Source organism: Xyrauchen texanus, chromosome 50 (assembly GCF_025860055.1).
Source record: "Xyrauchen texanus isolate HMW12.3.18 chromosome 50, RBS_HiC_50CHRs, whole genome shotgun sequence".
In the NCBI taxonomy this organism is placed as follows: domain Eukaryota; kingdom Metazoa; phylum Chordata; class Actinopteri; order Cypriniformes; family Catostomidae; genus Xyrauchen; species Xyrauchen texanus.
Genome location: NC_068325.1, coordinates 20,170,694 through 20,193,920, shown reverse-complemented (window position 1 = coordinate 20,193,920; position 23,227 = coordinate 20,170,694). Strand labels below are relative to the sequence as shown.

Genomic DNA, 23,227 nt, shown 5'->3' with positions numbered 1-23,227 from the left:
ATCTTTGATTTCATTGATACTGTGCTAATTTGGAGAATTTGGATAAAGTTGGTTATCGTCGGCATAACAGAGGAAACTTATTTCATGATTCCGGATAATGTCTCCCAGGGGAAGCATATATAAGGAGAAAAGCAGAGGCCCTAATACTGATCCCTGTGGCACTCAATTCTTAACTTTTGTTTGATTTGACAATTCCTTGTTTACGTAGACAAAGTGGTAGCGGTCTGCTAAATAGGACCTAAACCATGCTAATGCAAGTCCACAGATTTCAACATAATTCTCCATCCTATTCAAGAGAATGCCATGATACTTTAATGTCATGAACTTTATTACCATCTGCTGACGGAATCTCCATACTGAAAACGTTCAGACTTTTTGCTGAAAACAGACTTGCTACCGAAACGTCTTAGCGCAATTACCTTTTTCACAGGAAAATAGCTAATTGCAATTTGCACCACTTCATTTACATACAATAAACCCACAGATAGCGCAAACACTCCCACACACACCCACTTGCGCTGGCACGTAAGGAATTAGCACTCTCGTGAAGAACGGATAAGATGTTGCGTGGTTTGCGCTTAGAAAAATAGAGCCCAAGAAGTCATCGGGATATTCTTTGCTTTTGTCGTCAAAACTTAAATAGTCATGCGCACAACACTCGCACTCATTGGACGAGCCGGTAAGAACGCTGCTAAAGGTAAATGCGTATTCAAGTAAATGCGCTAATTGACACCAAACACCATTGGTTCTTGCATTTTTCCTCACCAAATGTGACATGCCAGTTCAAATGCGCAGAATGGAGAATGCCATTTGAGAAATATGTCCATTTTTGATGACAGTACATCCTCCAATAAAATATTTACATAATTTAATTCGTTAGAATTACGAATTTATAAAATGCATGTTTCATTTTTAGCCAATGTTAATACAACATTTACTTCAAACTTGACACCAAAGAACTGAATTTATAAAACGTATGCAAGTAACTTTGTTATTTGTTATAACTAATATTATTTGGTTTGGTTCATAATTTTTTTAGTTGTTATTTTTTACATATATCTATGGCGCAAGACATCTTAAACCGGCCTCATTAAATGTTAGGACACTTCTTAAGGAACATTCAAAGGTCAAATCAACTGCAGCCTGATACCAGGCACTGGCTGTGGATTTGATATTTGTCCTGCAGTTGGTACAGTGCGTCTTCTGTTCAGTGTGCTGCTGTCAACTCCTGGCCTCCATACACTACTGAACATACACAAAAAGACCACAACTTGCTTTGTTTTATGCATTAAAGGGCGTCTCAGTTCATGAGATGTCGTGTGACAGTCATATGAGGAAAGGGATGAGATGATTGTGTCAAGATGGAATTTGGGGTTGCAGGGCATGATTTGATAACTAAATGATGTATCTTGATGACGCAATTATTTCAAATGTGTGGCAAACGGGGAAGGAAGTTTAGGTGGGAAATAGCTATGAATACTAAACATTTATTCACACATCATGTATTCATTGTGAGACCGACCGATCATAACGACGAAAAAACAAGGCAATTCTGTAATATCCACTCAGAACAACAGCTCCCCACCCTGACTTCCTCTCCCTTTTACCACGTTGCAGGAGAACACGCGTCTTGACCATACAAGGGCATGGGAGGAGTTAGCATTCGAGTGTTGCGCTGCGATTGGACGAGGTGCCTCATCAGGCGCGCTCTGATTGGTCAACAGCACTTGGTCCGATTTTGTCTCACTTTGTTAATCAGGCAACGCTCATGGGTCGCCGGAGAGAAACCGGATCATCGCATCCTCGTTCGACGGCGTGTTTTTTTTCGGTGTGAGTTGAAGGAAGAATGCTGGAAAGCAAGAGGGAGAGACTGAAAACATTTCTGAGGAAAATCGACGAAAGCGCCATATCGCGAATCAAGCATTTAATGAAGGAGAGGTGAGCCTAACCGATATCAGCTGTGTACTATATATGCAAAGCTCATTTACATATGCTAATATGTGTCTGTCATAATTAGATTATGTGATTTAATATGATTTGCATTGATATGGAACAGAATATGTTGTTTTAGTGTGAGTGTGTGTGTGTGTGTGTGTGTGTGTGTGTGTGTGTGTGTGTGTGTGTGTGTGTGTGTGTGTGTGTGTGTGTGTGTGTGTGTGTGTGTGTGTGTGTGTGAGATGGCATTTCTGTTGGCAACTAATAATAATACCATCAATTGGACATTATCGCAATACGTCACCTGTTTAAAAAGTAGTTTTGTTAATTTTATTTAGGCTGCACATTACTGAATACTCATAATTTAGTTGGCCTAAACACAGTTAAACTCAATTTAATGTGTTGGGTAAATTACTCTTAAAAAAAATAATTAATACTAACTACTAATTACATCATCTACAGTGTAATTAGATTACTGTCTGAAAAGTTATTGCATTATTTATTATTAATTACTTTCTAAAACCCTGATCAACCTCGACCAGATGAAAAATACAAGGATAGACATGAAACTGTTCTTTTAATTATTTCGAATATATCATATAAAATAAAATAAATTATTCATGAAGTGGCCAAAGAATTTAAAGGGCCAGTGTTAAATTAGAAAACTTACATTTTTAACAGTAGATGTTAAATTTAGATTTTAAATTCACTAGTGTTTTATATAGAGGTTTTTCTAAAGTCTATATACAGTAACACAATTACATCAGAAGTAACTAATTAAATTACTTAAAAATGAATAGTAATCCTTTTTACTTTTTTCAATGAAAAAGTAATTAACTACTTAGTAATGCATGACACGCAACACTGGTGAAACCTCATTAATGCTTCTTTTTTTGGCTCTACGTTTACAAAAAACTATGATTTTTCCAGGGTACATTCATGGTATCTGATTGTAATACCATGGTACTTTGAGATATATATATACACACAATGCTGCTGAACAATTACCATGTTTGTTTACCATTGTATTTTCTTGGTCGTCCAAGGTACTTAAAGAAATACCATTGAATGTGTCTAAAAACATGGTGTTACCGTCGTACATTTAAAGCATTGTAGTGCCATGACACTTAGTATTTTATATGTTAGTGTACGTTCTAGATCATGTCAACCTCATTTATACTCCCAAAACACATTAAAACATGTTGTTGTTGTTGGTTAATATTGAGTTGTGAAGCCTTTAGTGTACCTGTATCGCATCACTCATGCTATTGTAAAGGATTTACTGGGGTAATTTTAGACAAGCTCATTTCCCCGTATCACAATGGGATGTGTTTAGACTTTATTTTTCATTTAAATTTGTACCCATGCTCTTAAAAAAAGGTGACTTTAGTCCTTTAAATAGAAAATATGGCAACTACCAATTTAGGCCAGCTGTTCTTAGTGTAAACCTTCATGAATGGATGTTATAATTGTACCAGCCAGTGTCCTTTCTCTTGTTGGGACCAAAACAAACTAATGAGCGTCACAGTTGTGCTCCAAATTCCTAACTATCTCCAAGGTGTAAATGTTCACATTTGACAATTCACTTAGGCAGCTGAAATGTCAATTGACCTCATTCTTGGCTAAATAGTTTTTACATGGATGGTTTTAAACATCCCCCAATTACGTCTCAATCAAATTACACCATTTGCTAACACAATGCATGTTAAGTGATTTAGATTGATGAGTATTTCTCCAGATAAAGCAATTATCTCATTCTCATCGCATTGTATTAATGTCCTGATACATGCAGGTCATGATATCATTTACCGCTATTATTATACCCAAAGTTTGTTGGGAGAAAGCTGCACATGCTAATTTTGCTTCCCACTGAAAGTGCGTTAATTTCTCCAGACCTTGAAAAGAAAGTTATGGGCCCATGTTGCCTTGACTGCTTATCATTCCCACAGATTATCAAAAAAACAGATGTGCCATTGAGTTATGACCTGCTAGCTTTGTTTTTGGTAGACTTGAGATCATTGCAGAAGAGTTGCGACTGGTTTGTTGCGTTTCTATGATGGCGTTCGCACTTTGGGCCACTCCTGTCAAGTTTTAGGCTCAATAAGTAACTTTAGAAGTGTGAAGCCACTTGTGGTGTCCATCGTTTGCGTGTGGATTTTTTTTATCTCGTGGATATTATTGGCATGTTTCCCAGCAACTCATTAGCAGAAGCTATTAGCATAAGTCAAGCAAACATTCTAGCTGGTTCCCTATGTTTTTATTTTCCTTGACATTTGACATCAGTTTGAAGAATAACCCAAAAAGAGCACAAGTTACCTCTACTGATACCAGGTTCAGAAATGAAGGGGGAGGGCTCAGGGCTAAAATGCCACTGAAAGTGCCATAAATCCCCACCAAATAGAAAATGTGCCTCCGCAATGACTTCTGCTTTTTTTATTTGTAACATCTGATATTGTCCTTAAAGGTGTTGTAAGCGATTTAAGCCGTTCTGGAACTTCCACGAGGCTGAGCCGTTGAATTAGACATGCCCCCTCTTTCCAAAACCCTGCCTTTTACGGACCCCAAGACAGACACTGAGCAGCAGCAGAGTGGCATTATACCACTGAATGAACCACTTAAACTACGGCACTGAGAATGTGCAATATGATTGACAGGCGGTCTTCTCATTGGCTTATCAAAGAATGTGTCCGTGGCCCACAGGCACATTTTTGTTCGCTGTTAACACTGTCTAATGATGTCACCGAGACCTGTGAGATATCTAAGGACACTTAATTTCAGAGATATCTTTCAGGGAATGCATACCATTCCATAAATAATACCTTCATTACCTTTTAATATTCAGTTTTAAGCCTACCCAGATAGCACACGAGCGCCTCACAGACATCTGTTTAAGAGCATTTAATCTGGGAAGCAAACATCTTAATAAGGGCAGATTCTGGTGGCCTGGGTAGCTCGGCAAGTAAAGATGCTGAGATGAGTTCCAGCCAGGTCTCCTAAGCAACCAAATTGGCCCGGTTGCTAGGGAGGGTAGAGCCACATGGGTTAACCTCCTCATGGTCACTATAATGTGGTTCTAGCTTTTCGGTGGGGCTTGTGGTGAGTTGTGCGGGAATAGCGCGAAGCCTCTACATGGGCTTTTTCTCCGCGGTAATGCGGCAAACAAGCCACGTAATAATATGCGCTGCTTGACATTCTCGGATATGGAGGCAACTGAGATTCGTCCTGGATTGAGGCGAGTCACTACGCCACCATGAGGACTTGGAGCACATTGGGAATTTGGCTTTCCAATTTGGGGAGTAAAAGTGGAGAAAATACTAAAATAAGGGCAGATTTACATGCATTTAAAAAGCATAATTGTCTCAAAGACATCTGCTGAACGTCCTTTCGACATCTGAAAGGAAACGTCTTATAGACATATTGCAGATGAGCAAACGCTCCTAAAAATCTCCCAGATAAAAACGTAAATAAAAAAATGGACGTCTACGTTAATCGTGTGCTATAAGGTATAGTTATACATATTAAAATCAAATCCAGGAGGCAAATGTTGTCCCTTAATTGAAAAAGTTAATTTAACTTCCGATACCGTACCTATCATTTTCTATTTAGTAAGAAAGATGATATATTTAAATCCCCCAAGACTTCCCCTAAGCTACATTTGATTGGGAACAAGATACAGTTTGATCAGTAATCATGTGATTTCTGGGTGGAAATTCCATGATTTGTAGACTGGATTGGTCAATGGATATAAAGAGCTCCTCTGTTTAGAGCAGTCACACCGGGGAAGTAAAGATGATGCATTGGGGTCACATGACTTGCACAAATGTCCTCTGTGTTGTTGGTTGGCCCCCGCCACAAGTGGCATGCTGTTGTTTGGCCACAGAGATTGGTGTTTGCTGAACAGACCACTTGGTTGGGTGGGAGTTGAAGCACAATTCTCGGCCCATGCCTTTGACTGTAGACGTTAGCTCCATGGATTAGCGATGAAGCCACTTTGCAAGAAACTTAAGTATAGTTATCACATTTTAAGTCCACTTTGATCTTGGTTAGATGTAGGGATGTTAATGAGGAATCGATGATCGATTAATTGGCATCAATAACTTAATCGATTAAGCTTATTGATTGTCCATTTAGTATTTACGTTTGGTCATAATGTGAGTGGGGGAGCAGCAAGTAAATCAGAAATAAAACATCGCTAGAGGGCACGTTCTAGCTTTGAGTCATATGCACAACACAGTTAGTGTGAAAAATGAAGTGTTTGTCTATTGTCTCAATAGTAAATAGCTGCCCTTGGGCATTACCAAGATGGCGACCACCACATGATCTCCCATGTAACAGGACTTTGATTGTAACGGTGACTAAGATTTGCATGCTAATTTGGCATCAACAAAAGTGTATTGCAAGCCTAGCTTTGTTTCTATTCATACATGAGCTAATGCATTTCTATTGGTGAACATAAGCTTGTGTATGTGTGCTGTGTTAAGCCGAGGATGACTCATCCTGAATTAACGTGTTATAAGGAGGTCAGAGGTCAGATGGAGAACAGGCTCAGTGGTGATTGAACTGGAACTTGCTGTGGCCCAGATCTTAACTTGGTCACAAGGCTGTTGTGTATCTTGCGTAACTATCAGTGCAATAGAAATGCCCCTTTATGTAATGCACTGATAGAAATATTTGGGTTTTCCAGTGCCAGTTTTAATAATCGGTATGATCAATGTTACTAGTATGACCGATATCATTCATATGTACAACGTTTCAGTTGCACTCTGCTTTTTACGCAAGAGCTTCTCTAGAATTTGCATACTACTAAAGTTAAAACGGGCATGATTTAAACCTAACAGTTTGTTGGACCTTTTTAAGTTTCGGGTCAGTTCTTCGTGGACATTAAGTGTTTCGTAACAGAATCAAGTTTGCATTGGGTTCTGATTTGTAATTGGGCGTTCATATTTTAATTTCAACAACACATTTTTTGCACATGCAAATGCACTCCATCACATGAGTTTAGCAAGATGTTGCAGAGCTATATTCAATATGATCTTAAAATATGACCGTACTGGTTGGGTTTGATCCAAGGGTCTCCTTTAGTGGCTAGTTTTGGGCTTCAGCTTCAAGGTATGGTTAACCCCAAAAATACAATTCTGTATCGAGTTTCTACTCAACCTGCATCCTAATGTTGATATTTATCAGACCTATAATACCAATATTGGCAACTACATGACATATTATGAATTTCTAAGCATCTGCAAGACTTTTCTTTTAGCTTTATGATGTGCTTTACAATGTGTACCTTCTACCCTATCTCAAAGAGAATTGGTGGACCACTAGCAAGCCCTTTGTATTGTCTTTGGCCATTCTTTCTTTTGCATTCCTATGCCTTCCGTCAATGGCTTTTAAATGGGCCTTTGTGTAGTATACCCCCATCACCCAACACCCCACTGGTTGGAGGTGTGCAGAGTGGGCCGGCAAAGGCTTGTTTATTCCCTCCCTCTGTCTCCTTTTTGGCTTCCTTGTCCTCATTATCTTATTTTTCCAATGGCCTGGCTGAGCACTGCGTGTGCAATGGAGTGGCTGTAAAGGAAACCTTTAGACCCAGTTGCTGGAAATTTTGTTCAACTAGCCGAGAGACGATAAGTAAGGCCAGGCACTTGAAGTTTCATTGGAGAGTTCTGGCTTTGTTATGGATAGCAAAAAGGACCCAAACCAAATGGACACAGCAGTGTGTGAAGACGTAGAAAGGTAAGCAGGATTTGCAACCGGTGTCCATATTGGCCATGTGCTCCCATCAGGGTGATATATAGTCTTGACTACGGCAGCTGGGAGTACGTCGTCGAACAGCTGCTGAGAACGTTGACACGTTCAGGGGTTTGAATTGGGTGTTTTTTTAACCAGTGTAGGGAGTTCTTTTTGGATATATTTTGTACTAATTGTTGTTGTTTTTGAGAAGAATGGAAATTCCTGGTCTTAATGGAAGCTATTTGCAATAGTTGTACTTTAATAAAGAGAAACATCTTGTGAAGTCACCAGAAATTGGGCCGAGTTTATGGGGAGTTTATCTAGTGGATTCAATTCGAGCAAAGAGTAATTAGTAGACATTTTTTGAGACAGTTGTATAAACATTTTGTGCAGTCACCGCAAGTAAACCATAATGTCCATTGTTATCTGTAGTTTATAAGTCATCACATTTATTTGAAACAAAACGGTTATTTACTGAATTTACGTGAAGATATTTGCTTTATTTCTCATGTAATACAGATTAACATCTTCAGCAGTCACCATAAATGCATTTGGGAATCTATACTTCTGTATTTGTTGTAAAAGGAAACTAATTAAACTACTAATGCACTTTGGCTTTAAGGTACAATCTTAAAGAGTCATTTAGATAGAATGAAGTACAGAGGGAAGTGTGATGAAGTTCAAGGCTTTATCTCACTGATAAATAATTAGCACATTTCCTGGTTTGGCATATTTATGAAGAACCTCAAGCCATTGTGTCTGACTTTATAACCATCAAGACAGGACATTTTTAGTTCTTGAGTGGGCCTTGTGTTTTATCTTGGGTAGTTGAATGAATCAGCAGGGGATATTTGATTCAATTGTAAATCAGTGTGTGACTTGGAAGAATAGAAGTTACGGAGGCTATAGCACTCGGTGTAAATGGGATTATACAATGCTAACACAATGTGACGCCACAAAGGGATGTGTAAACAGAACCTCTAGTGTATAAATAGGATCTCTAGGTGCTTGATCTCACGGATTAATAAAAAAAGTTCCCTGTAATGTTTGGTCAAAATGTCTTTCTTGATAATTAGTGTTGTTTGTAAGGAGCTGGGTGATTAAAGATATAACAAATGCAAATGGTCAAACTCTAAAAATTTTATTCAAGGGTGAAACAAGCCAATTTTTGCCTCAAATTCATAAGGAAAACAATATAAATGACTATTTTTATTGTTTGCCTTGTAACATTATTCTCATTACTGTAATGCCTCATTTTCTGTTATTATATTGCAATAAAAACTATTTTTAAGTATAAAGGCAGTACAACAAATACTACTAAAATTTGTGGAACGGTACTGAGGAGTAGGTCCTTAAATGTCAAGAAAATTGTCGTAATGCAATACTTAGAATAATGCTCTTAAAATAGGTGGGAGGGGTTTCAGCTAAATATAAATGTTAACACTTTACAATAAGATTCTATTAGTTAGCATTGGCTAATGCTTTGGGTATAATGAATATTTTATTTGGAATTTATTCATCTTGGTTAATGTTAATTTATCAAAAAATTAGAGGTATTAAAACCGATTAGTTTGGGCCAAATTAATTTATATATTTTGTTATAAACACACCAAATAGAGGTCATCCTCATGTAGTAATGTATACAAGCTATGTAGAGCTTAGTGGGGGGAAGCAACCAAAAAGAGAGTCTAGTCTGACATAACCGGTATATCGGTTTTACCGATTAATCGGTGCCGATAGTTGCTTTTTGGATCTGTCGTCATAAGTTACAATCTGTGATGATAGTTGCCGTCATATCATTTATAAACCTCATCTTGTAAAATATCTATAAACGCTTTATCCAGTGAATAGACGTAGACTGATATATCGGTTTTACCGATTAATCGGTGTCGATAGTTGCTTTTTGGAACCATCGTTATCGGCAAACATCGGTGCATATTTGCTAAAATATTTTCATAAATTAGTCATTTAAAAATAACAGTCCCCAGTGTGTTTTGGGCCTGTGTTATGTACCATATCTTAAATCAAATCTTTTTTTCTAGTTATTATTAGGATTCAGTCTTTGCCCACTATTATTATAAAAGTTTTTTTTTTATAATTTTCTTTACATTCTATAAATCAATTGACAGTTATCGTATCGACCTCTACTAAAAACTATTGTTCATTGTTTATATTAGTTGATATGCAACTTTTAGTGTTAAATAATATTTAAGGATGTGTAGACTTACCAAGATTAAACATGTAAATTGCTTTAACTGATGTTAAAGGAATTCAACCTTAATAAAAAGTGTTGCCATATAATTTCTCTTGTTTTTATGTTCTTTAAAATCTATATGTAAAGCACTTTGAATTTTCATCGTGTATGAAGTGTGCTCTATAAATAAACTTGCTTGTCTTATGCTGGGTAAAATGCACAAGTTTCAGGAGATTACCTTTAAAAGTTTTTAAAATTAGCATGTTCTTGTATTTACCAGCATGTAACATCTTTCTCCCAAATGCTGGGGCGAGACTGCTTTACCTACTTGTGTTGTGTTTCCGCTAAACACCCACGCCGGGGCAGTAGTTTCCCTTAATATCACCAAAGTCCAAATACACCACAACTCAACCTCAGAAATGCAGAAACGACTTTTTGATGGCTTGAAAATGCTCATTTAACAGGAATTTCAACTTGTGGAAAGAGAAAGTTAACCATTGCTAGAAAATGAGAAGTAAGAAAAAGGTGTTGGTGAAATAGTTCAGTAATTTTTAGGCTGTTAATGCAAAGGTTTCAAGGTAAATCCCAGTTTGTTTCAACAGTGTTTCTGTCACCCAAAAATTGTTCACTAATGTTGATGACATCATTGTACGTTTGGGTGAACTTTTCCTTTAACTAAGAAACTTTAAACCCTAGGTAGGGAGATTGGCAGTACACTAGCGTTGCCTTTTTGATTAATATTTTAATTCTATAATGTAGTTTAATTTTATAGCATTCATTTGTGCAGGCCAAAAATAGGCTCCACTTCTCATCTTTACACCGATGATGACTGATCTGACCTTTAAATATGTTGGAGTGACAATGTTTGTAACCTGATATCTGCCACTCCTCAGCGTTTCAAAAATGCTTGAGCAAAAGTTTTATTCCAGCAAGTTTATTTGTAATGATGTGTTTGAAACGTGGTTCGGGAAGTAAATTACTTTATTCTCCAGTATTCGCAACGACCCAATGTTGTACAAAAGTACACATGCTAGCATTTATTCGATTTCTAGCCAGTTCAGCTCGCCAATTTGGACCATTTTGTAGATGTTTGTTTGTTTGAATCAATTAGTTTCCAACATGCGCAAATTTGCTTTGAAAAAGAAGACATGCAGGCAAAAACAAGCTAACAAAACGCCCTGTTGTAGTCAACAAATTCTCGAAAACGTATTCATCATGCAACGGCGAACGCTAGCTCGATGTTATTTCCTTGTGTCTTCTCTTTAAAATATCTAATCACTTTCTTTTGTTTTCCTTCATGCTGAAAATCCCATCCCTTCCCCACTAATGACTTCAGGAATGTTTGCGTGCCATTCGAAGATCGTTTGTAGCCATCACGCCCAACGTAGCTGGAAGCTCTTCACTGCAACCCATGAAAAACCAGTTGAAGTTTTGTATACTTGTGCCTAGTCATGTGACGTCATATGACTATTTTTATTTTGTCTGGTCGTGTGCTATCTTATAACATAATGTTGCTTCTTTAAGCATCGTTTAACATGTTTGTCCTTGAGGCATATCTTAATTGTAGTTTTCTTTGTCTTTGGCCTCTTATCTGAATGTAGGGTAAGGGACGGTTGCAGGAAGCACCCTTAATAGTGTTTAAAAAGTTCTGGATATGTATGGATGTGGTCAACAACTGTTGGGCTTTCCATTGCTGCTTTTATATAGCCACCAAATTGGACCAACTGGAAATGTAGGGTTGTTTTGAACCCTCTAATTCAGCTTAAATTGCCCAAAACGCTCCAAGATAAGAGTCTTGCATTTCGTGACTTCACCCAGTGGCTTGTGGTTCCTTTTAGCTTTTACTTCCTGTTGTGTTCCTTTCAAGTGAACTATTAGGGTTATTTGACTTGCACTTATATTCAACTGTGAAAATATGTAGTTACTCAGCATTTTGAACATTTTTGTTTGAATTTTTTTAAAAGGTTGGCCTAAATGTTTTTTGTCCAACAGGGAGGTGCATTTGTTAACAGGTTTATACCTGTATGTGTGTTGAGCCCACATGCATGAGGTGTTTCATTACATGTCACACCATCTGAAGTCAGTGTCTCCACCCCCTGATTTGCATTCAGAGGAAGGAAAGTACTCCCATAGGATCTAAACCTAGACACTGGAAAGACAAAACTTTGCTTGCGAGTAGTGATTGTGTTTAGTTTACTCCGTCTGTACTCGTTCAGATTTTCTTTATTATTTGTGGTAAACTGTCGGATTGAAGAGATATGGCTTGAGGCCAGCTTTTCTCATTTTTGGAGAAGCATATTGACTATGAATAGATCTTTTAGTTTACGATTATCTAAAAGACATGGCAATCATCTGTACAGGTAAGGAATATTTTGGATGTAATTGGGCTTTACAGTGGCTCCTAGAGTATTTAGACACTTAAACAACAATTAATGTGTGCATTTCTTGGCATTATATAACAAAATCTAACCAACACAAACACACTTCAAGCAAAGTGTTTTGTTCAGGCTAAATTATTCTGTGTCTTATGCAATGACATAAATGCATTGGGTTTTACTTGGTGTATAAATCCTTTTTGGGGTGGGGGGCAGGCACTGTATAGAGGAACGTTTATGAACTGCTGTGGGCATTTTAATATGTTTGGTTTATTTTATTTTTATTGATGGAATATAGTTATTAAGGTCAAAATAAATGACTGTGCATCAAGGCTTTTAATGGTGTATTTGCTTTTGTGGTGTTTATTTGACTCTTGGTTTAAACATTACACCAACATTTGCGACTCTGGCGAAATAAAAATGCATATAGGACCCATAAACCTGGAACTTTCAAGGCCACTCATTTTATAGGATTGATTCAATGATGTTCTGGGAATTGGCTTTATTAAATAAACAAAAATTGCTCCCATTTTCAGCCAATTTGCTGGCTTTGGGTTTTGGAGTTTGGAGGCTTATTACAGTTTTACATGTGGATTATAAAATTTTCCATTTTACAAGACTTGCTGTTGAAGGGTTCATTTCTGACCAATCTGTTGTCCTGCAAAAAATGATTTTCTTAATCATTATATTGGTCTTGCTTTCCAGTTAAATATCTAAACTACTTAAAAGCAAGATTAATTTACATTATAAGGTAATTCAGTTGATAATAAGACGTGTTTTCAGAGTATGTAGCTCTTACACTAATAGCAAATTGTATTTTTCTCGTTTTGTGCATAATCTGCACATAATTTGGTTAGATTAATGTTTACAACACCAAAAAAGAAAGAAAAATTGCCAATGGAATAAGTAAACTTCATTCAAAATATAGTCTCTAAAAGTAAGTTATCTTGCAAGTAAACTTATGATGTTTTGAATGTTTTGCTGGAAATCAAACGAAAAGACTGATTTAAGAACATTGTTTGATACTCCGTCTTGTTTTGCTATTTTCACAGTTATGCAGTGGATGCAGGGGCGCTCCCCGGAAAGGCGAAGAAGGGGAAGACGAAAACGAAGTTGGAAAGCAAGAAAGCTATTAGTTTAGAGGAAAACCAGCTTGAGCTTCAACAGAAGGCCAAGAGCCTGAGCCGGCCGGTCCTGCCCAGGTAACCACTTACTTTTATTATTTTCCTTTCATTATATTCTGTTTGACCACTTTGCCTCTACCACTCCTTTGGGAAAAGACCTTATAGCTTAAACCGTAATCCTAATGGCCAACAGGACCAACGACAAAAAATAAAGTTTGACGTATGTCATATTGTCTAGGGACAAATGATTGTTGTATGCAAAAACAAATGCCTAATTGCAAATTTTACTGGCAGGGTTTTGTTTCACTGGCCGATACGGATATCTAGTCATCAGGGTGACCAATGGCTAATATAATCCAATTTAATGTCAATCTTGTCCTAAAGCAACTTATGCAATAATTATCGACCAACTGGATATGGAGATCGGCTGGTACCGATATTAGCTTCCTCTATTATATTAGTCCAGCGCTATTTTGTTGTGACTTTCTTTGCGAAACAGACCAAATTAGTCCGAAAATGCTACTTTTGGAGGATCGCATGTCTAAATTTGTGGCTTTTTATTGGCAGGTCTAATACTCTTGATGTTGACAGACCTTTGGAAAGAAGTGAGAGCATCAACTCTAGAAGTGTAAGCTTTTTCTACGTTGAACTTTGAGCGATTTCACATCTCATACATAAGTATCGTGTGCCATTCTTCTTATTGTAATTCATCTGTTTCTTTTGTCAGAGTTTTATAAAGCACAACAAAACATTCCACAAACTCTTCCCAGAAATCCCTGAAAATGAGGACTTACTACATGGTAAGTGCAGTCTGTCAATATTTACATATACTCTGTGTGCATTTAGAAAGCTACTTTTACAAATATTTGTTGTATTGCTGAAATTCTTGTTTGTTGAGTTGTCATTGACATTTAGGTCCTGTAGACAATAAAGCAGGTGGTGTCGTGATGTGAAGCGCTGACACACAAAGTACACAATTGTGTGATGTCATATTTTCCACATTACTGATATTATTGCTCTCTCTTTAGCCTACATCTGTGCCCTACAAAAGGAGGTGCCTTATCACGGTCGTCTATACATCACTGGCAGTAACGTCTGCTTCTACTCCTCTGTGCTGCTAAAGGACACCAAGGTGATACGACTTCCCACCCTAATTTCCATTATCCATCACTTATATGCACATGATAATTATATATACGCATGTCATTCCATTTTTGAATGTACCGTCTTGAAAAAACATATTACCTGGGACCAGCTTAACTCGGTAAAGTATTTAATGGTGATAATTTAAGCCTATATCATATATCGAGTCGTGGTCCATTTATAGGAGAACATTGACCTGGACTTAATGTTGGCTACATGTAAAATATCTTAAAAACGAAAATTATGAACGATTAATAAGTGCGAGTCAGCATTATTTATTCTCTTTTAGATTTAATATAAGTAACGTTATTGATTATTGCATTAAAAAGTGACGTTTTCCTAACGTCTCTTGGCTAAAAGCTCTTAACACAAAGATGGTTAATTTATGCACTAGGTTTAAATCGTTTTTGGACCCACTTTATTTTAGGTGTGGTGATGCACTGATCTGAAACGTTTTGGCCGATACCGATTTTAACAAATAACTTGGCCGATACCGATATTTGTCCACTTGCCTTATTTTGCCATCAGGTCACAGTTTTGCTCAGGAATTGTGTTTTAAAAATGTACAAAGAGGCACAAAAGCCTTTTGTTCTAACAATAAATAATTTCTCTTGAACATGGATTGGATCTGTGGAACACATGACTGGCCAAAATTTTAAAGAGGGCCACATTAAAAGATAAAAAGATTTTAAAAATATATTGAAAAATAATTAAATATAAAGAACATCACAAATTCACATTATGCATATGTTGGACAATTCCACAGAAAAGTCAACCACATCAATTAAAAATAAAAAGTAACAAAAAAAACGGCCTTTTAAAGGAAAATGCTGTCCAGGCCGCTAGAGGGCGCTGCTTGCTTACACAGTGCTGACTGAAGCGCTGATGGCAGTCTGTTTTTAAACGCAGTCTTTCAAACTTTCGTAATCGCGCAAGTCCACAATGTGATTTCAGTCTTAATCAATCGTGCAGCCTTGATGGATACCATACCAATGTCTCAGAAGTCAATGTTTGCTGTTTTCAAAGCGTTTGGATGGTTTTATCTCGTATATAGATAGGTAAGTGCCGCTTTCACAAGTGACGCATAACAAAGTTTTTTCCTCTTTAATGTGAGATCGAGAGAATACAAATGAAATGTTACATGTTCTTGGGAGTGCCAACCCTTTCGACATATTGTGGCTATCATTATTTCTGGATTTAAAGTGTGAAGATGATTATAAATCTACCATTTGTGTTTCATAGTTTCACTCTTAAACCGACTTGCCGATGGTTTTAATTTGTTCATTAATTGGCCGATAAATATCGATACATCGGTGCATTCTTAATTGGGCATTTAGGCGTATTTACAATGTACTTATGTGATGTTGCACAGTACTTGCATATAAAGTACCTGCTTTTAATTACATTTGTAGTTACATGTTTAACTTTAACCCTACCCCAACCCACACCTCTTCTCCTAAACCTAGCTGTACGTCAACCGCATTAGCAGCTATTGTGAATCTTGCTGAACGTGTAGTTGCACAATAAATGTATTGTATGCATTTTAATGTTTGTACATAGATAAAAAAGGGTCCAACTTTATTTTAGGTTTCTTAAAGTACTGTTGAAATGATGGACCGCATTTTTTTTAAGATTCAGTGAACGACGGAAATTTTTTAAACATTGACGTAACCTCTGGCTGCATATTCAGTGTACCAAAGAAAGCGTTTTAATACAAGACAAATAAGTCTTATAAGCTAATATATAAGCTGCCGTCTGGCAAGAGGTACCGAAGCATTCGGGCCCTCACGGCCAGACTGTGTAACAGCTTCTTCCCCCAAGCCATTAGACTCCTCAATACTCAGAGACTGGTTTGACACACACGTGTCCTGAGTTGCACTTTAATTACTGTCACTTTATAACTGTCTGCTACCTCAATAACTGCTATGTGCATAGAACACTATCTTATAGTATATGTTTACGTTTTTAGAAACTGTCATCTTTTTGCACTACTGAGTACTGGTCGGCACTGCACTGTCTATTGTCCTGTTCATTGTCAGTAATTTGTCGTACTGTCCTGTACTTTGCACATGTTTGCACGTGCACTTTATATAGGTATATATAGGTAGTTTATATAGGTATTTTATTTCGTTGTGTAGTCTCATGTGGTCCTATGTTGGTCCTTTGTTGTTTTTATGTAGCACCATGGTCCTGGAGGAACGTTGTCTCGTTTTGCTGTGTACTGTACTAACTGTATATGGTTGAAACGACAATAAAAACCACTTGACTTGACTTGACGTGTGTGTTTCTAGGTGATTATTCCCGTGACCAATGTAAATATTCTTAAGAAGCAGAACACTGCATTGCTCGTGCCAAATGCCATTTCTATCCGAACCACCGAAGGAGAAAAGGTCAGTTTCTCAGACATCCATATTTGACCTTCTCGATTGCCCTTCCATATGCTCCTAAAATAAGCTTCATTTTCTTTATATCATTCCTCTCTTATTTTGGGCTAAAATGTGACCTGGACATGCACATTTTGATAAAAATACCATCTGATCTTCTTTCTCTCCATTACAGTATTTATTTGTGTCCTTACGGAATAGAGAAGGATGCTTCAAGCTGCTACGATCGGTTTGCCCTCAGATAGAGGTAAATGTTTGACAATGCTGTTGCAATTTCATTGCTCTCATGATAACGTTGATGCCTTGATGTGTCATTATATTCACCTCTGACATGATTATCTTATTCTTTACAGGAAGGAAGTGCCAACAGCAGTCCTCTCTTCTCATCAGCAGAGAACAGCTTTGATCAAGGCAAACTGGTGGTAAGTGATGGAAGGACTTTAATTGGGTGCAGCCTTAGTGTGTCACCAGTTTGTGACATTTGCTATGAATTTCTCTCAGCAGAACTCCAGTCAGTCCAGTCTCGATGACTCTTGTGAGGTGGATGGAGGACGTGTCTCTCCCCAGTTGGAACTTTCTGCATCTAGACTAACAAATGGTTTGTACAATCCCAAAACACACAAGTCATTTATGCCAATAAGAATGATTTGCCAACTAACTTTAGTAAATGTATCTGTTTGGTTTGGCATATTTTGCACATGATGCATGCAAATCATCATCATCATCACTTTGTAGGATGAAACAAAGTTGTTCTTGTATTACAGAAAGTAGTGCTGTTGGAACCCACTCCGTTACAAGGAGTGCTTTACAAGAGCAAGACGACGCCTCCACCGAAGAATATACGGGTATGAAAAACTGCCTAAACCTGGATCAAATGATGAGAATAGAATTGTTTTGGATGCACACTCTCATGCCTGGCAAAAGTCCTTATGTTGTGTTTAAATGGCGATTTTCTTTAGGCATGTATAAATGAGCTCCAGAAATAAAACATAAGATTCCAGTTAAAATCGTTGCTGTGTCCGTAAGTAGGCAACGTGAAGCTATTGTATGATTGGTTGACAAAGATTGTGTTTCCTCTAACCACAGGAAGTTCGTGGGTTTGGAATGTGACAGACAGGGCTCGATCTCTCCTCATCCAAAGAGAAGTGAGCAACCTCAACACACTTCTCCTTATCTACCTGATCCTGTAAGTTAACCAGACATCCAGCAGTGTACATTCATATTATTGTATTGTATGTTATTAAAATGTCTAACATTACATCTATTATAATTATAAGCTATAAAATTGCCCAATGTATTGATTATCAGCCATAACATTTACTATAATTATTGGCTATAAAATATGCCATAAAGTCGGTTATTGGATAAAATGTTTATTATAATTATCAGCTATAAATTGGCTGTAATATCAGTTATCGGCCATACCATTTATTATAATTATCAACTATAGAATTCACTATAGTGTCGGTTCTTTACAAATAACATTTATCATAATAAACGGCTATAAAATTGGCTATAATATCGGTTATCGGCCATAAAATGTATTATAATTATCAACTATAAAATTCGCTATAGTGTTGGTTATCGGCCATAACATTTATTATAATAATCGGCTATAGTATCAGTTATCAGCCATATTTATTTTAAATATCAGCTATAATATCAGTTATCGGCCATAAAATATAATTATCGGCAATAAAATTGGCTATAGTATCGGTTATTGGCCATAACATTTATTATAATAATCGGCTATAGTATCAGTTATCAGCCATATTTATTTTAAATATCAGCTATAATATCAGTTATCGGCCATAAAATATAATTATCGGCAATAAAATTGGCTATAGTATCGGTTATCGGCCATAAAATATAATTATCGGCAATAAAATTGGCTATAGTATCGGTTATCGGCCATAACATTTATTATAATAATCGGCTATAGTATCAGTTATCAGCCATATTTATTTTAAATATCAGCTATAATATCAGTTATCGGCCATAAAATATAATTATCGGCAATAAAATAGGCTATAATATCGGTTATCGGCCATAAAATAATAATTATCGGCAATAAAATTGGCTATAGTATCGGTTATCGGCCATAACATTTATTATAATAATCGGCTATAGTATCAGTTATCAGCCATATTTATTTTAAATATCAGCTATAATATCAGTTATCGGCCATAAAATATAATTACCGGCAATAAAATTGGCTATAATATCGGTTATCGGCCATAAAATATAATTATCGGCAATAAAATTGGCTATAGTATCGGTTATCGGCCATAACATTTATTATAATAATCGGCTATAGTATCAGTTATCAGCCATATTTATTTTAAATATCAGCTATAATATCAGTTATCGGCCATAAAATATAATTATCGGCAATAAAATTGGCTATAATATCGGTTATCGGCCATAAAATATAATTATCGGCAATAAAATTGGCTATAGTATCGGTTATCGGCCATAACATTTATTATAATAATCGGCTATAGTATCAGTTATCAGCCATATTTATTTGAAATATCAGCTATAATATCAGTTATCGGCCATAAAATATAATTATCGGCAATAAAATTGGCTATAATATCGGTTATCGGCCATAAAATAAAATTATCGGCAATAAAATTGGCTATAGTATCGGTTATCGGCCATAACATTTATTATAATAATCGGCTATAGTATCAGTTATCAGCCATATTTATTTTAAATATCAGCTATAATATCAGTTATCGGCCATAAAATATAATTATCAGCAATAAAATTGGCTATAATATCGGTTATCGGCCATAAAATATAATTATCGGCAAAAAAATTGGCTATAATATCGGTTATCGGCCATAAAATATAATTATCGGCAATAAAATTGGCTATAATATCGGTTATCGGCCATAAAATATAATTATCGGCAATAAAATTGGCTATAGTATCGGTTATCAGCCATAACATTTATTATAATTGGCCATAACATTTATTATATTAACGCGAACATTAATTCATGACTTTCCAAGAAAACTTCAAGGCAACTGCTCAATGATGACTTGGACATTACAGACACAACAGTTTGAATTTCTGTAAAGCTGCTTAAAAAGATCTAATCTGCTAATTATCGTAATTATCAGCTGTCAGTATCGGCCTAATTTTCTACATCAATGCATTATAATCTTTAGTTATATGATGATTTGTTATAGTATCTCGTGTATTATATTGTTTGAAGCACATATAGATGAATGTGACTAAAAGGGGCTTTATTTGTATGAGTGATATCTATAGTTTCACTGATCTGGTATGTAGCTGTACAGGAATGCTATTTCAGGATGTAGGTTTATTAAGGTGATGTGAAACGCCCTCAGGCCTGTTAGAGTGTTTCACTTCTGTTTTAACAATAACTGGCTTTGTGGTGAAATATTCTTTGGTCTTGGCAGGGTGTTTCTCCTCCTGTTGTCTTCTGGCTATATCGGCCTGCGAATTGTGGCCTTAGAACAACAGCTGACTTCCCTTGGTGCCCTACCTGAATTTACCCTACAGAACGGGTAAAGAATCACACTATTATATTATAATATAGGAAGAACAGCAGCATTGCTTTTAATATAATATTGTAATTTAGTTTATTGCGACAAAGATGTAAAATGCATTGGGAGTCAAATTAATTGGTGAATCATTTCTAGAACTGGTTAATTTAAATGAATCAGTGCTTCATATGAGTGAGTTGACATTTTAGGCGAGCTCTCGTGGTTGTTACAATGTGACAATTTGTGATGTATTGTTTTATTGCACTAATCTGTTATTCGTGATGTTGCTCTTACCTGCCTAAAGCCTCAGTACATTACACAAATTGTTTCTCTCCATTTCAGGTACAAAGAAACATAGCCCAACACCACCATCAAGTTTGGCTTTTGTGAAAAGTACCAAAAACAAATCCCTTTGGACCTCTTGTTCTTGAAGATCTGCCCACAGAGAAAGTTGTGAAGGAACTTTAGTTGCATACTCACCGGTTCCCCAGTACTAAATCATTTCTGACTTCGTTCCAAGATAACAACCACAGGGCAGGCAGTTATGGGAAGCTGATCGTTTTGACAAGAAACGGGCATGATTTGACTTGTGATCACGTAAAGACATTGGGATCCATCCACCCTAAACAACCAAAGACAACCGGTTTGTTTCCAAATGGTCTCAAAAAAATCAGCAAAGGAGCCAAACAGTTCTACTATGGGAAAACCAGTTTTTATGTTCGATATTTGATCTGAAATCAAGAGTTTCGTCTTGACCAAGTGGTACACTCCTTTTGTATGTGATGGAACAATTACGACCATCAAAACAATGTCACTGTAGTTTAACGAATTACGTTGTTACATTTTTCCAAATTTCCATTTTTAATTTACTTAATCAGTCCTTGTTTTGCGGTAGGCGCATCTTTCAGACAAAAATGTTCCATTTTTCATTCGTCTTTTGATTCTTCGTGGTTGCAATTTTATTATTAAATCTGGTTTAGCACGATATTTAAAAAAAGAGCTAATCAAACCGGCCAACCCTTAATATTACTGTATGTATACATCTATGCATAAATTGCTCAAATCAGGTAGTTAAAGAGTTTGTTTTTTGTTTGTCTTTTTTTTTATACTCAGGAAGATGAAGTAGTCCGCCATGCTAGTCTCTTCCAAATCCCAACTGTTGTAACCCTTAAAAAAAGAAAAAAAGAAAAAAAAAATATTGTGTTGTATAAGAACAGACTCGTTATCCAATGCATTTTGACTATTGCATTGATGCAATTCAAACATGGGACGTTTTTTTACAGATAAAATTGTTTATCGCATGTTAGCGCCAACCAAAAGCATCGTTTCCATTCTGGACTTGCGATAATTTAGTCCTATTTAGTGAGATAACACAAATGGTCCAAAATATGCATGATTTTTATGTGTATGTGTGTTCTAAATATGTTGCAAGTTGTTTAAAGAGATTGCGTGTAAAAGAGTGAGACGTGCAGATGTTTTTGTGATTTAATAGAGCGCACTTTAAAGTGTAGAGACCGTCCAAAAGGAGGCGCTATGTTGTATGGAGTAGACATTCTATTGATGTCTCTTTGTTGTGGGGTATTAGATGGTGCTAAGACATCTCACTCAGGGCTGGGACTAACCTCCAATTTGCAATGCATTGCATGTCAATTTTGGCATCTTGGTCATCTTGGCAGACCTGATCTGCTGGTTTTCATGGTCCGTAAATCATTCAGCCATTCAGAACGCATATCGTAATGTTTGGAATGAACACCCACATGGATCCGCCAAGAGAATTACACCGAATTATCTGTTGCCTTGGCATTAATTGTCCAATTTCCAAACAATATCATCAATGCATGTCCACTTAGATCTGTGGATTTCACATTTTATAAGGCAGTTGCCCTACAAAACAGAGATTCCTGGTTGTCCTGATCTATACAAATGAGGGGGATTCAATTAAAAATGATTTGCACATAGCATGTCGAAGCATTGCATTTCAACTCAACGCTGGGACCGAGCAGCCTCAAAGTCTATTTAACAGCTGTCTAATAACCACAATGCAAGGATCCCAACTTTTTATCATTTGTTTATATTGCACTATTGAAGTGTTCTACTTGTTGTTTTTGTATCAATTTGTCAGTAAAAAAACTAATTTTGTCTATTTATTGCATAATGTGTATTTCAAAGTGGTCTCTGTGAGACTGGCTTTGGCATTGTTTGAATAAATCAAGTGCTAAGGAAACCTGTCTCCATTATGTTTAGTTCAAAAGTAACCATCTTAATACAATGCAAACTGTATTTATCGACTGAATTTGTTTGTGGAACTTCAAGAATGTTCGAGAGATGTGGTAAACATTGAATAGTAGCAAATTAAGTCTCATATATGCCTTTCTAAATGTACATGCATATTAAGTTTGCAATACATTTGCTTTACTTCAACACAAGCAATTCATCATAAGTCAGTAACTTTAGAAGTGTCTCAAGACCATGGCCGGAGCTAGATTTACATTATGCCCTCTCAAGTCAGATCGGGAATCGACCAAGGGGTGACCCTCCCAGTCAGTTGAAAAGAGAACCTATTGCCCACCCTAAAGGTCCAAATGCTGTGGTCAAAATCTCTAAGGTAAATTAAACGATTCACACAAGATTTAAAGGAATCTAGAGCTGTTCAGCTTGTTGTCCGAAAACACAAGCGTATTCACCATGTTCCGTCAGAATTTTCCTGTATCATTCATTAACAGAAAAAATAAAACGTAATATCTATAAAGTCTTAGTCATCATTGTGTAGTTTGATTAAATACGATCTTAAATTGTGTATAAAAATAAGTAATTATATAAT

The 23,227-nt window shown here is 36.5% G+C and overlaps 1 protein-coding gene across 5 annotated transcripts; it reads left to right on the top strand.

Annotated features, from left to right (window-relative positions):
• Window positions 1-1,766: 1,766 nt before the first annotated feature.
• LOC127640847 (GRAM domain-containing protein 2B-like) lies at window positions 1,767-22,624 on the top strand. 5 transcript variants are annotated; one of them, XM_052123512.1, is made up of 13 exons: window positions 1,767-1,938; window positions 13,287-13,436; window positions 13,926-13,986; window positions 14,086-14,158; window positions 14,387-14,490; window positions 16,793-16,891; window positions 17,061-17,132; window positions 17,239-17,307; window positions 17,390-17,483; window positions 17,650-17,730; window positions 17,972-18,071; window positions 20,320-20,427; window positions 20,749-22,624. In XM_052123512.1, exons 1-13 carry the CDS (start codon window positions 1,847-1,849, stop codon window positions 20,762-20,764), a joined length of 1,119 nt encoding a protein of 372 aa, XP_051979472.1. In that variant the 5' UTR covers window positions 1,767-1,846; the 3' UTR covers window positions 20,765-22,624. The 5 variants fall into 5 exon arrangements, with proteins under 5 accessions (XP_051979472.1, XP_051979471.1, XP_051979473.1 ...); XM_052123511.1 differs by having other exon boundaries at window positions 17,387-17,483; XM_052123513.1 differs by lacking the exon at window positions 1,767-1,938 and adding an exon at window positions 7,480-7,668 and having other exon boundaries at window positions 17,387-17,483.
• Window positions 22,625-23,227: the final 603 nt, after the last annotated feature.

Excerpts from the sequence above, each read along its gene's own strand:
- LOC127640847 (XM_052123511.1), top strand. The coding sequence starts at position 1,847 with ATGCTGGAAAGCAAGAGGGAGAGACTGAAAACATTTCTGAGGAAAATC. Across the intron at positions 14,159-14,386 it reads AAATGAGGACTTACTACATG|CCTACATCTGTGCCCTACAA; the intron begins GTAAGTGCAGTC and ends CTCTCTCTTTAG. Across the intron at positions 17,731-17,971 it reads CTCCACCGAAGAATATACGG|GAAGTTCGTGGGTTTGGAAT; the intron begins GTATGAAAAACT and ends CTCTAACCACAG.